This window comes from Cetorhinus maximus, chromosome 25, assembly GCF_964194155.1.
Source record: "Cetorhinus maximus chromosome 25, sCetMax3.hap1.1, whole genome shotgun sequence".
Taxonomy (NCBI): Eukaryota; Metazoa; Chordata; class Chondrichthyes; order Lamniformes; family Cetorhinidae; genus Cetorhinus; species Cetorhinus maximus.
In genome coordinates this window covers 26,716,048-26,730,842 of record NC_135903.1, presented here as the reverse complement: position 1 = coordinate 26,730,842, position 14,795 = coordinate 26,716,048, and the positions used below count along the sequence as shown (strand labels likewise).

Sequence of the window (14,795 nt, the reverse complement as noted above, 5' to 3'; positions counted from 1 at the left end):
GATACCGTGAATGAATAGGGGTCAATTCTAATCTGTGGACTCTGCCTGATTTAGTAATCCAAAAAGCATTTCTTCCAACACTCTTAAATTAAAAAAAAATACTCCTATAGCGGTATCAACATCTCATACAACTACATTTAATTTCAGCAGACACATTGGAGTTGTTACTGGACTAATATTGTAGAAAATATAAGCACTCAATTTACAACAGGCAACCATATATAATTCCAAAATTTAATATCAGGTTACTTTAGTTAAGACTAAAAGTTATTCATTTCACTAACACGTAGTATGTTATAATACGTAACATGCTGCTTTGAGGCAATAATTACCCGAACATGTATATACATTTTTTTGAACAAACTTCAATATTATTACATCCTGACTGACCATATTATAACATACGCTGACAACCCAATTAATGCCTGAAGTATATATAAAGTAGGCACCTGAGAAACAAAATAACTTTTGCACATGTATTCAAGGGAATACAATAAAAAACTAGCCAAGCCATAGGAATAGTCAGCCATTCAGCCCCTGTTCTTCATCTACAGTTGATCTGTACCTCAATTCTACTTTCCAACTTTTTCTCCCATATCCCTTGATATCCTTATTTAATAAAAACCTGTGTCTTGAAAATTTCCATTGACCCAGCATCCATTTGGTATAGGGAAAGAGTTCCAGACTTCCACTATCCATCTACATGAAAAAGCTTCCCGACTTTGCGCCTGAAATGCTTAGCTCCAATTTTAAGATTGTGTCCCCTTGTTCTAGGTGTTTCCACTAGAGGAAATAGATTCTCTGAACACACCTTATTGAGTCCTATTGTCATGTTAAACACCACAATCAGATAGCCCAAGTTCTTAAACTCCAGGGAATACCATCAAAATTGATAAAGAAACAAAGATTTACATTTATATAGCACCTTTTATAGCATCAGGACAACCTAAAATATACTTCCTTGACTGTAAAGTGCTTAAGTGCAGTTAATCCATTAAGCCCTAGTATCGTTCTGATGAATCTGTGCTGCACCCTTCTTGTACCAATATATCCTTCCTGAGGTGCAGTGCACAAAATTGGACACAGCATTCAAGATGGGGTCAGATAAACTAGCCTCATCCTTTCTAAAGAATACAAATTAAAGCCCCTGTTGAAAACTCAAGCCCGAGGTCAATGCATAATCCTTTGGATAGCTGCAATCAGCTTCACCTTTGATGGCAATCACAGGAGGAAATAAGATGCAAAGTATCAAAACTTAATTGGCAAGTTGAGAAGCGAATACAATCACTTCCTCCAATATGACACAAAATTCACCACAAATTCCATTCCCTTGTCGCTGATTCTAACCCCTGCCTAGTTATTGTCTCGAGCTGAGCCAGACCATTCACAACCTCAACATCTATGTGACCCTGAGCTACACTTCCAATCTCCTATTCCTCTATCACAAAGACTGTCTACATCCACTTACAAAAGATTTCCTATGCCCAACCCCATCTCAGCCTGTTTGCTGCAGAAGCCCTCACCCATTCCATGACACCTCAAGACCTGACTATTCCAATGCTCTCCTTACCTGTCTCCCATCTTCCATGGACTTATTCAGCCAAAACTCTACTCCTTAGATTGTAACTCATACCAAGTTCTAATCACCCGTGCTTGCTGACCTACACCGGCTTTGGCAAATGCCTTGGCTTAAAATTCTCGTCCACATTCTCAAATTCCTCCATGGCCTCACCCTCCCCATCTCTGTAACATCCTTCAACCCTGGAACCCTCGGAGAACTTTGCATTCCTCCAACTCTGGTCACTTGTGCGCTCCTCACTTCCTTTGTCCTAACATCAGCACCTGTGCCTTCAACTGCATGGTAGCTAAGCTCTGGAATCCCCTTCATAACTTCTCTGCTTCTCTCTCTCCACTTTTAAGATACTCCTTAAAACCTACCTTTTTGACTAAGATTTTAGTAATTTGTCTTAATCTCTCCTCCTTTAGCTCGATGTCACTTTTGGTCAGCCTAAGTTCCTTGGGCCATTTTACGATGTTAAAGGTGCTATATAAAATACAAACTTTTTTTGAAAGCTTAAATGCTGGTAATGTCATAGACTGAAATCTAGACCTAGAAAATTTAGATATGCAGATTCAAAACACCTATACTTCAACACCAACATTCAAACATATTAATAACTATAGTGTAGAGGCAAATGCAGTGCAGCAAAATATCAAATTTAGTGAAATATTAATATTGTTTAAAATCTGCTTTTTCAATTACATTACATTGAAGCACACATATTAACAGAAAGCAGTTTAGCTGATCTGAAACAGCAGCTTTACTAGTGTAAACTGTAAGGAAAACTTCCAATGTGAAATATGCTGAGAAACTTCCACCCCCCCACTCCCCCATCCCACAAAGCAAATTAACTAAGTCAATTCATCTTCAACTAGTTTAAATTTCCTTCAGGAGCACAAAGATTATTGCTTTATTCTGCTGCAATCTCCAATATTAGGTGTGTCCTCTATTTGGTAGAGCTTAATAGCAAACAGAAACCAAAACGGAGGACTCAAGCGTTGCCCTACCCATGGTAACTACATAAGCAGCTAGCCACACATGCTCAGATACAGCTTCACTATCCCAAGGCACCTCGATTACCAGAATTTTTATAACTTGAGGATTACTAATGATGCAGCCCTGTCATTACGAATCGGTTGTTAGAATTCAGTGCCACATAAAGGATTTTTTTTTCATACAACGAGCATCCAGCAAGGCCATGATGCAACCAGCGAACTGCCAAATAGTGTTCATTCAGCCTCACCTTGTGCCAAATCATATACTAACAACTGGAAAACGAAAGCCTGCATCCAGATTCAATTGCTGATCGACCGTCGCATGTAATTGCAAGCTTATATTGATCAGATAAATTGTAAGGGCTCGTTTCCGAGCAATTATTTCCAGTTTCTACAGTTAACCACTTTTTGACAAAAAAAGGGCACCGGCGAGGTGTACGCATGCGTGAACGCACTATCTGGCAGGACACCGGTGAAAGGCTGCCTGATCCCGACCCAAGCTAGGCCTTGACTGACTTCTTTACACATCCGCCAGCGCGCTTCACCACCAACGCCGCACCCTCTCAACAAAGGATACTTAAAGTTAACATCTTGGATTGGTAATCGAAGGCGACCACCTCTCCGTGCAGCTGCTGGCCCAGGCACGTCAGGCAGGAAACCTGGCTGCCGACAGTGAAGTATTCTCCCGGAGCAGCCATCTTGTTACTGCCGGGCCAGCAGCGCTTTACCCAGCAGCCTTGGTGCGGAGCTGAGCATGCGCGGGCTGGAGCTGTCAATCAAAAGGGAAGGTGGTGAGCAGGGAGCTGGAGGTCTGCAAAAAAAAAAGGCAGTCAAGAATAGTCATGGAGCAATTCCTGATCAGAAAGCAAGCTTGGCCACATACAACAGTGGGGATATTTCCACACACACCCTAACATCCGAAATTGAATTAAGCATCTATAAAGATGAGATACCATATGCCAACTGTATTGCTAGACAGAAAGACTTGCAGCATTCATATAGCACTTTTCACGACCTCAGAACGTCCCAAAGGACTTCACAGCTATTGAAGCACTTCTGAAGTGTAGTCACTGTTGTAATGTAGCTAACACAGTAGCCAGTGAAGTTGGATTGCTCTCTTTCAGGTGGCCTGCTTCTGTACCATAAATTTTAAGCATTTCTATGTTTCTATTTGAACACAGCAAGCTCTCACAAACATCACTGTACAAAGAACCACATAATCTATTTTCAGTCATGTCGGTTGAGGGATAAATGTTGGCCAGGACATGGAACAGAACTCCTTTGCTCTTCTTCAAAATAGTGCCATGGGGTCGTCAACTACCAACTGACAGGACCTTGGATTAACATCTTGTCCGAAAGACAGCATCCTGATCGAAGAGTACTCAGTATTGCACTATAGTGTCAGTCTAAATTATGTGCTCAAATCTCAAATGGAATTTGAACAACCTTCAGACTTATACATGAGAGTTACCAAGTGAGCCAGGGCTGATAATTCTCCCTCCCTCCAATTTTCATTGTACTGGTATTTAATACAAACGCTTTTATGTTACCTAAATTATACATTGTACAACAAAAACAGAACTTTATTTATTATATATGTTTGTCATTTTTATTTCCTTGGTTGAATTTTGTGCTGTTTGCAAACCTTTACAATTATGCCATACATAGTGCACATAGGAAATCTTGTTTGTCAAACAAATTTTATATACACATACACACCATAATTAATCTTGTGCATTCTAGAACAGCTTTGGATAAATAGGCTTTGTGAACAATAGGAAATCCGACAACAAAAACAAACGCAAATATGTTTTTTAAAAGTTGTTTTAGTTTCACACTGTATAGTTTAGTTAATATAAACAAGAGTTTGGATTGAGTATGAACACAATGAAAGTTGAAGGGATTGGAAAGTGCAATTTTTAAAGAATTTCCCCTTATATCAATATGTGAATTGAAGAAGCAACAGATGCTGCAACATCTTGTAATTTAGCCATGCAGCTTCCTTTGCATTTATTACAAAAACAGTTACCTTAGATGGAAGTTCACTACACCAGTATACAATTTTATTCACTAACAAGCATAAAGGCCTTCTATTTCCTAGAAATAGCAGAGAAAAATAAGCCAAAGAAATGCCTGTTAATCTTGTTCATATCGTGGTATGCTAAACTCTTTAATACTATTTCTCTGAGTCAATAGCTGAATCAGTCTCTAATAGGTTTTTTAGCTGACCAATTCTTCTCATGGGTTTAACAGATTTGTTTAAAACACATTGCTACATGTAGTAAACAAATGCAATGGAAAAAAATATGTATACTTTCCAGTGCCTCAGTAGATAAATATGCCATCAAGAAAGATTACCTATGTGCACTGTATATGTGCATAGTTGTAAAGAATTTCCTCTGCACTCGTGCATAATCAGGGTGCAAATCAAATAGGCAGCCTAAGAGATTGTGAAATTTTGGCCTTAACTGAGTTATGTGTGTTAGTACAATATGCACAAATTTCTTTCATCTCTTACAATCATCTATCAACCCCTCTGTCCAAACACATCTCCACCCATAAATTTACCATGCCTCCAAGTTTTAAATCAGTTTCTTGCAATTGAACTAGTTTAGATGGTCTACTCAAATTGCAACAGATTTTCTGTAGTCACCTAAAGTAGGTTCAGCTAATCCAAGAAACATTGAAGGTTTTTTTTAACCCCACAAAGCCATTCTATATTTTATTTTCAAAATAAAAATGGCTCTTTGCTGACACTACCCTAATTTATATTATAGCATAGGATTTGCATTTGGCCCAACTGGTCTTGGCCTGTGCTCCATATCAGCCTGCTCCCACCCTACTGTAATGGAGAAGGAAGAGGAACAGAAAGAAAAGAACCAGAGACAAGAGGCTCAATGAGTGAAGCAATACAAGCAGAGACAGTACCCCATATGTAAGTATATGGCCTTTGACTGACATTTCAGGAGATGTCTGAGGAACTGTCTGAGATGGCCCCATATATAGCAGAGGTCTAACTGTGGAAATAAAGATAACTACAGCCCTCAAGGTTTATAGCGGTCAGGATCCTTCTAGGAATCCCTCAGCAACCCTTACAGGATTAGTTAACAGGCACTAAGGGCCTACATTTAGCAGGTAAATGGTACAGGGCATGGACCCCAGTTTCACTAAATTTGGAGTTTTAAAAAATTATTCATTGGATGTGGGCAGCTAATCCAGCATTTATTGCCCATCCCTAATTGCCCTTGCTCAGGGGACATTTAAGAGTGAATCATATTGCTGTTGGTCTGAAGTCCAATGTAGGCAGACCAGGTAAGGATGGCAGATTCCTTCCCTAAAAGGATATTAGTGAACTAGATGGGTTTTTACGACAATCAGTCATGGTCATGATCAGACTTTTAATTCCAGATTTTTTTATTGAATTCAAATTTCACCATCTGCTGTAGCAGGATTCAAACCCAGGATCCCACAGCTTTACCCTGGGTCTCTGGCATACTAGTCCAGTGAAAATACCACTCTGCCATCGCCTCCCCATATACTACTAGGAACGTTCCCAGTGGAGCAAAGGCTGAGGGCACCAAGTTTCTCCAGAATGGCTGCCTTCCCTAGAGTGCTGGGTGCAATCAACAGAATGCTATTGGGGTGCTGAGGAGCCAATCCAGGTGCTTGGATTGTGGAAGTGTCCTCCAACATTTCCCTTAGTGGATTTTGAGGGTTGTCGTAGACTGATGTGCCCTGCACACTTAATCCATGACAGAATCTCTGAATCTTAACGCACTAGGAAAGAAGTCAATGGAAGCAGAAGCTGTCGGAGCAGGAACCAAAGGATGTGATGGATCAAGGGGGCAGGCCTTTTATCCAATGAGTGCCCTATAGATACCACAACCAGCAGTCAGACACAACTCTCTTAACATCAGAGTCTTTTATTGCAAAAATGTTTCATAACCTTTATGTGCAAATTGTTACAAATAAATACAAATGTTGACTGAAAATGTTAAATTACACTTAGAATTTCAAAAAAGGCTTACATTAATAAATGGAGAAACATTTCAATTACAAGAGTTTTAATGAAATGTTAAACTCCCTTTAGAAATTTGAACAACTATTTTCAAGAATCTCATGACACCCCATCTGTCTGATGCTTTCAAAGAGGCACCTCATCACGCCATTATGTCACATTCCATTAACTTACCAGTCTCTCAGGTCTCTTGGGAAAGGTGGTGGATCCTCACAGTCTCCCATTCTCTGAAACTGGATTCTGACACTGAAGTATTCACTTTGCATTGGGGCACTTGCTCACCTGATGGAATGTCTTTGTGCAGGTATCCGGTTAAGGAGAACCAGGTGACTGTGACTGACTTGGAGATGGCCTGAAGAAGGTGGAGAGACTGCACACCCAGGAAAGAGCAGAGGTGTGCGGCTCTGGCTTTCCATGGACCTCTCATCTGGTAGCACATTAGACACAAGCAGCACAGGAAAGCCAGAGTCCACTCATTGAGCCAAAGTTGAAGAAACAGAACTTATGCTCAAAAGGCATTCTAGGTAATAATAAATCTTAATACATCTGATAAATTCCACCCCAGTGCAGTTGCCAATGTGAGGTACAATCTCTGGTTTGAGACTTTTTGCAGGAAGTCCTTGAGTATACCAGAACTAAAACTTGGAAGATAGTTGCTGAGCAGTTCTGTATAATTCTCCTACACATAGAAAAGTACAGCACGAAAACAGGCCATTCAGCCCAACTGGTCTTTGTATTGCTTATCCCCACACAAGCCTCCTCCTACCCTATGACAGTTGAAAGAAAATGAATAATTTCAAATCAATGTAAGTATATACACTAATAGTGAAGTTTAAAATATTGGTAAAGCTATTTAGTAGAAATGTGTCATTATAAAATATGCCAAATAGCAAAATCTCACTCAGATTCTACTAACCACAACTTGCAGGGGAAAATTCCAACTGGGATGGGGTGAAAAGGTGAGAATGGACATCAAATAGGAATTAGAAGAACACTTAGAAGAGGTGACCAAAGTTTTGGTTAAAAAGACAGGTTTTGATGATGAAGAGAGAATTGCGGATGACAGCGTCTACCTCCACTGATAGATTGGGTGAAGGAAATGGCCAGTAATCAAGCTTTTGAAGAGAGTGTAAGCTAAAAGGTAGAGTAGGTCAAGGACATGGAGGGATTTATAAATAAAAAAATTATTTTTAAAACACTGAATTGGGGGAAAGAAGTCATAGGAGGTTCAATGAGAGCAAGATATACAAACAGGACTTGCTATGGAATAGAATGTAGGTGGAAAAGGTTTAGATGAGATGGAGTTTATGCAAAATGGAGCTCAGAATGTTGGCAAGGAAACTGTTGCAGAAGTCAAGCCTAACAGTGAGAAAAGCATAGATGATTGAGAATATCAATAGTGGCAGGGTTAAGATATGAAATGGAGATAAATGATACATCAAAATACATTAAAAACCATAGAAACAGGCTAATCAGCCCAATCAGTCCATTGTAGCATTTACCCTCCATGCAAACCCAATCCAAATCACATTTACCAATCCCGTTTCCATTCCCTATGTCCCCATTTCCTTCGTCCAATCTGCAGCCTCAACTCTGTGTGTAAAGAGGTTTCCCTTAATCTCTGTTCTGAATCTCTTTAATTTTATCTTGCATCTATGGCTCTTCATTCTAGACCACTCAAGAGACTGCTTCTATCACCCCTGACCTATTTTCCTATGCAGTTGAAACTGCGGGCAGGATTTTTAGGACGGTGGGCGGGCTGGCGCATGCCCGACATCATCCCGCACTCATGTGATATTTTGGTCAGCGAGCATGTGCAAAAGTCAGAAGCACGCCCGCTGACAATTAAGAGGCCGATTAGTCTAATTAAAGTTGCAATTGTCTCTGATTTTCCATGGTCCGTCCAACCTTACCGTTGGTGGATGGGCGAATTGGCCAGGCAGACTTTGCATTTTTCATGAACCCTCATCCAAGGGCGGGATGAGGTGTCCATTATTAAAGTTAAAAAATCTATGGGCAGCATTTTTAGCATGTATATGTTCAGGTGACTGATTGTAATGCTTGGACATTTTTCTCCTAATTTAAAAAACTTTCTTTAATTGTTTTCAAGTCTACAGCCCCCTGAGGCAGCTCTCTGCCTTCAGGGAGATTTAATTCAGTGCTCGCCCGTGCTTACGTCCGCGCCCGCCCTCCTCCCACCCCCACCCCGGCAGCGCTGAGCATTTCAGCGTGTGCTTTATGCTGGCTGGCCGTTAATTGGCCAGCCTGCATGAAACCGCGGTCGGGGGCAATCCGTTCCCCGTTGATCCCGGACCCGCCGATCGTGCTTGCCCACTGACCTAAAAATTCTGCCCCATGTCACTGTTAATGCAGCTAAGTCTAGATGTTCCAATGAAATTGACACTTCCAGTTCCCTGGTGCCTTTCCACATTTCGAACATCACAATACAAGCATTTTAACTTCAAAATAAATTGCTAAACCTTTTCCCAAGATATTTGTGACTGAGCTATCCCCACCTTCTCTTTAGTTTTTTCCCTGTTTATAACTAGTCCATTTGGTTTTATTCCACTACTCCATAATCCCTCTTGCAAAATTATTTTCTACAAGTGCAATATCACAGTGGTGAAGATTTGGACAATATCCAGGCTTGTGCTGACAAATGGCAAGTAGCATTCGTGCCACACAAGTGCCAGGCAATGACCATCTCCAACAAAAGAGAATCTAACCATTGCCCTTGACATTCAATGGCATTACCATCGCTGAATCCCCCACTATCAACATCTTGGGGGTTACCATTGACCAGAAACTGAACTAGACTTGCTATATAAATACTGTGGCTACGAGATCAGGCCAGAGGTTAGGAATCCTGCAACAAGTCCTGACTCTCCAAAGCCTGTCCACCATCTACAAGGCACAAGTCAGGAGTGTGATGGAATGTTCTCCGCTTGCCTGGATGAGTGCAGCTCCAACAATACTCAAGAAGCTTGACAACATCCAGAGCAGCCCACTTGATTGGCACATCCACAAACACTCCCTCCACCACCAACGAACAGTGGCAGTAGTGTGTATCATCTACAAGATGCACTGCAGAAACTCATCAAGGTTCCTCAGACAGCGACTTCCAAACCCACGACCGCTGCCATCTAGAAGGAAAGGGCAGCAGATAAATGGGAACACCACCACCTGGAAGTTCCGCTCCAAGCCACTCACCATCCTGACTTGGAAATATATCGTCGTTCCTTCAATGTCGCTGGGTCAAAATCCTGGAACTCCCTTCATGAAGTTGAAAGGGTTTGTGAAGCAATAATAAGTTACCATTAGCATATGTAACTGTACACAGGCCTATGATTGTAGATTTGCTAAGCGAGATTGATATCACAATGTGAACACAGGTAGCTGGTGCACAGATGAATGAAACAAGCATCTTTTGACACAAAATAATGAGCTGAATTTTGCACTCCAAAATGGCATTGCTGTAGTCCTGCAGTAGCTTAATATCGGTGTGATGACCTCAGGTCATGAATCTAACATCATTATACCGGTGCGCAATAATACAGTGGGCGGGTGGGCTCCGAAATCAGCAGTCCACCTACTCTTTTGAATTATCTAAGTAATGCCCATTTAAGCTTGCTTGCAATCTAACTAGCTCCAATAATACATTCCAGAAGCGATAATACGGTGCCTACACGTGAAACATGCCAGGTGGGAAGCTTGATTTTATTCAGAGTCTCTGCAAAGGCAGGTATAAAGGCTGGAGGTGGGTTCATGCCTGACTTTAGTGGGACAGGCTGCTAACAGGCATTTCATTAGGAATTATTTGCTGTGCGTGAATTTCTTAACGTAATCAGGGCTATACATCATTACAGTCTATACAAACTTGTTGATACTGTAATCTTCCATCACTGCACCATTGGTGCTGAGTCCCCTATGAGCATCATGCATTCTCTGAACGATACCTCTTCCAGTGAGGAGGAGAGGAGAGGAGAGGAAGAGGAGAAGGTGATGAAGGAGCAGGCCAGCTGACCAGGGGCAGGAGCCACATGATGTGGAGAAAAGAGGCCAGCCTGCAGTCACTTTGCCTTTTCTGAAACACTGACACCTTCCTATGTGACACGCTTGCTCCTGAGATAACATCCAATTGTGTGGGTGGCCACCTGATGCCTGTGGCATTAGAAGTCACAATGGTGCTGAACTTGTTCACCTCCAGGTCATTTCAGGCTGCCTGTGAAGACATGAGTGGGATCACCCAGCCTGCAGGACATCACTGCATAAGGGTTTCAATAGATACCATGTTTCGCCACGCCCATCAATTAATTACCTTCACTCAGACAACAGTAGCCAACGGAAAAGAGCCAGAAGCTTTGCGGCCATGGCTGGCTTCCCAAGGGTGCAAGAGGTCATTGAGTGCACCCATGTCACCATCAAGGCACCAGAGGGCAGCCAGGGCACGTATAAACTGAAAGGGGTGCCACTCCATCAATGTCCATATACCGTGCAACCACCAACAATGTATCAGGCAGGTATGTGTAAGGTACCTGGGTGCAGCCACGGCTTTTACGTCCTCAGGCATCACCAGGGATGTTTTATGGACCAGATGCACTGGAAGGATGGCTTCTTGATGATAAAGGTTATCCTCTGAAGAAGTGGCTCATGACAACTGTTAGAAGGGCTAGGACAGAACCTGAGTGCCGCTTTTTAAAAAATTCATCCGGGGGATGTGGGCGTCACTGGCTAGGCCAGCATTTTTTGCCCATCCTTGAGAAGGTGGTGGTGGGCTGCCTTCTTGAACCGCTGCAGTCCATGTGGTGTAGGTACACCCACAGTGCTGTTAGGAAGGGAGTTCCAAGATTTTGACCCAGCGCCAGTGAAGGAACGGCGATATATTTCCAAGTCAGGATGGTGACTTGGAGGGGAGCTTCCAGGTGGTGGTGTTCCCATCTATCTGCTGCCCTTGTCCTTCTAGATGGCAATGGTCGTAGGTTTGGAAGTTAATGTCTAAGAAGCCTTGGTGAATTCCTGCAGTGCATCTTGTAGATGGTACACACTGCTGCCACTGTGCATTGGTGGTGGAGGGAGTTAATTTTTGTGGATGTGGTACCAATTAAGCGGGCTGCTTTGTTCTGGATGGTGTCAAGCTTCTTAAGTGTTATTGGAGTTGCACGCATCCAGGCAAGTGGAGAGTATTCCATCACACTCCTGACATGCCTTGTAGATGGGGAGGTTTTGGGGAGTCAGGAGGTGAGTTACACGTTGCAGGATTCCTAACCTCTGACCTGTTCTCATAGCCACAGTATTTATACAGCTAGTCCAGTTCAGTTTCTGGTCAATGGTAACCCCCCAGGATGTTGATAGTGGGGGATTCAGTGATGATAATGCCATTGAACATCAAGGGCGATGGTTAGATTCTCTCTTGTTGGAGATGGTCATTGGCTGGCTCTTGTGTGGCATGAATGCCACACAAGAGCCACTTGTCAACCCAAGCCTGGATATTGTCCAGGTCTTGCTGCATTTCGACATGGACCGCTTCAGTATCTGAGGAGTCACGAATGGTGCTGAACATTGTGCAATCATCAGCGAACATCCCCACTTCTGACCTTATGATGGAAGGAAGGTCATTGATGAAGCAGCTGAAGATGGTTGGGCCTCGGACACTACTCTGAGGAACTCGTGCAGTGATGTCCTGGCACTGAGATGACTGGCCTCCTACAACCACAACCATCTTCCTTTGTGCTACGTATGACTCAAACAAGTGGAGAGTTTTTCCCGATTCCCATTGACTACAGTTTTGCTAGGGCTCCTTGATGCCACACTCGGTCAAATGCAGCCTTGATGTCAACGGCAGTGACTCTCCTCACCTCGGGAGTTCAGCTCTTTTGTCCATGTTTGAACCAAGGCTGTAATGAGGTCAGGAGCTGAGTGGCCCTCATGGAACCCAAACTGGGCATCAGTGAGCAGGTTATTGCTAAGCAAGTGATGCTTGATAGCACTGTTGATGACCCCTTCCATTACTTTACTGATGATCGAGAGTAGACTGATAGGGCAGTAATTGGCTGGTTTGGATTTGTCCTGCTTTTTGTGTACAGGACATACCTGGGCAATTTTCCACATTGCTGGGTAGATAGCAGAGTTGTAGCTGTACTGGAACAGCTGAGTATAGCAAGAACCATGGCACAGCCAGATCATAATTGAACAGACCATAAGATGAGATTTGGATGCCTCAACAAATTAGATGGATCTCTCCAGTGTGCACCATCAAGAATGTCCCTATGATCTTAGTCTGCTGCGCTCTGCACAACCTGGCGCTGCAAAGAGGGGCTGCCCTTTTGGAGGAGGATTCATGGGGAACAAACTGTTCCTCTGATGAGGAGCTAGAAGAAGAGGAGGCTGATCTGCAGCAGCCAGATATGCAAGGGTCTTCCAGGGAATGTCTAGATGGCCGCGAGACATGGGAAGCTCTTATCCTGAGAAGATTCCAATATATGAGTCTCTCCAAATATATCAGTCTCATAGCCATTGTTTCCTTCTTTGTGCTCCTACATTACATGAAAATCAGTTTGTTACCTTGGATAATTTCAAACATCCAAACCATATCAATCATTTGGATGCACATAATCACAAAGTCACATAAGACCATCACTGGAATCCTTCTCCATAATAAACCAGTGAATAAACTAGTGAAGGTTTGCAAGATGTTGAAAAAATAAATTATTTATATACACAGCAGCATGTGCAAATAATACAAATGATAAATACACCCATGTACACCCAAGTGTGACTACTGTGGGGTTTTCTGGAATCTGTTCCGGGTGCTGCAGTATGGTGCTTCCCCCTCACTGCCACCTGCCATGGAGACAGGCTGCTGATCCTTACACCACCTTGTCTGCAATGACTGTGGTGGCCGTCCTCTGGTTGCCTGAGGCCGTGAGGGTCCTAGCATGGTGGGAGCCTCCTGTACAGTGGCAGGAGACTCATCTGTCGACATGCACGCAAAGGTATTTGTGCCAATGCCAGAGGGCAGAAGAGAGGCTGACTCCATCAGAAGCGCCCTGAGAAATGCTCCCCCCCACCCACCCCCGATGGCATCTGCTGCTGATCACCCTCTGCCATGAGTTCCAGCTGGCTCTCCCTACTTTCCTCAGAGGGATGAGAAGCTGGGTGTGACTCCAGGCTCCTCATCCCTCTGGCACCCTAGCTATTGGCCCCTGAGCTCAGACACAAAGTGATGGAGCGCAGGCCAGCCCACATACCCACTATTATATCAGTTATCTGCTGGCTTTGGTCCTCCATTATAGTCACCAGTCTGTCAATGGAGGAAGCCATATGTTCTGTTGAGAGGGTCATCACAGCACTCATGGCCTGGATGGACTCCTCCAAAGTCCGTGTCAGAGCGCACAACCTCTCTGCCACATCTCCACGCACCTTGCGCTGGACGTCCAGTATCTGTCGCCTTACAGACGATTGCAGAGGATCGTCAACAAACTGAAGCTCAGAATCTTGGTCGCCTCAAGCACTCCTCTGACCGCCAGATGTCTGATCCATCTCAGTTTCCAGTAGCGGCACGTGTGACCGTGATGCGTCCTCACCTGTTTGTGGTTCCCGTATGTCTGAGGTGCCATTACCCACCGAAGTGCAAGTATCTATGCTGCTGCTGGGTGCAGAGCAAGACTATGATGCTGCACCCTCTGAGGCTTCGTCTTGCTCCTCAGAGGTCAATGTGGGACCATGGGAGCTAGTGGCAGCAGCAGCAGCCAATGTTGCACCTGTGTAAGAAACAAAAACAGAGATGGTTAGGGCCATCTTCTACCTTCGGGATGAGTGCGCTGAGACAAGCATTTTTGTTGCTAGCACTGGACTGACATGTTACTCAGTGTTTGCATTTTACACCTTTCAAAATACAGTCACACTTTCCTCCCTGATGCACAAGAGCCTTCAAAGTCACAAACCATCAATGCCTCATTCCTAACAGCATTTCAACCATCATGCACACGTCGCCTTCCCAGCCCTCTTAACACATGTTTGTTTCAATTATAAAGATGCTCCCTTGCAATCTCACCACCCTGGGGTCTTCCTCCTATCTTGTATCAACCAACAGCTCAGCTCCATTCATTGGCAGCCAATTGCAGCACCTCCTCCTCAATGAGAGTTAAAATGGCCAGGTTTGCCACACCGCCTCCAGTTTTGCTTCTCTCCTTGGCATCTTTTCCTGCAATTAAAGTTCAAC

The 14,795-nt window shown here is 43.4% G+C and overlaps 1 protein-coding gene across 2 annotated transcripts in view; it reads right to left on the bottom strand.

Annotated features, from left to right (window-relative positions):
- lsm12b (LSM12 homolog b) overlaps positions 1-14,755 on the bottom strand; it is a 57,908-nt gene extending 43,153 nt beyond the window's left edge. Inside the window, exons 1-3 of one of the 2 annotated variants that reach the window (XM_078529663.1) lie at positions 14,628-14,755; positions 13,994-14,334; positions 3,134-3,367 (exon numbers count right to left, since the gene is read on the bottom strand). In XM_078529663.1, coding sequence (XP_078385789.1) covers positions 3,134-3,254 — 121 coding nt within the window. In that variant the 5' untranslated portion in view covers positions 3,255-3,367; positions 13,994-14,334; positions 14,628-14,755. Of the gene's footprint in view, positions 1-3,133; positions 4,574-13,993; positions 14,335-14,627 lie in introns of those variants that run through there. The other variant, XM_078529664.1, reaches the window with a different exon arrangement.
- Between the last annotated feature and the right edge of the window lie 40 nt (positions 14,756-14,795).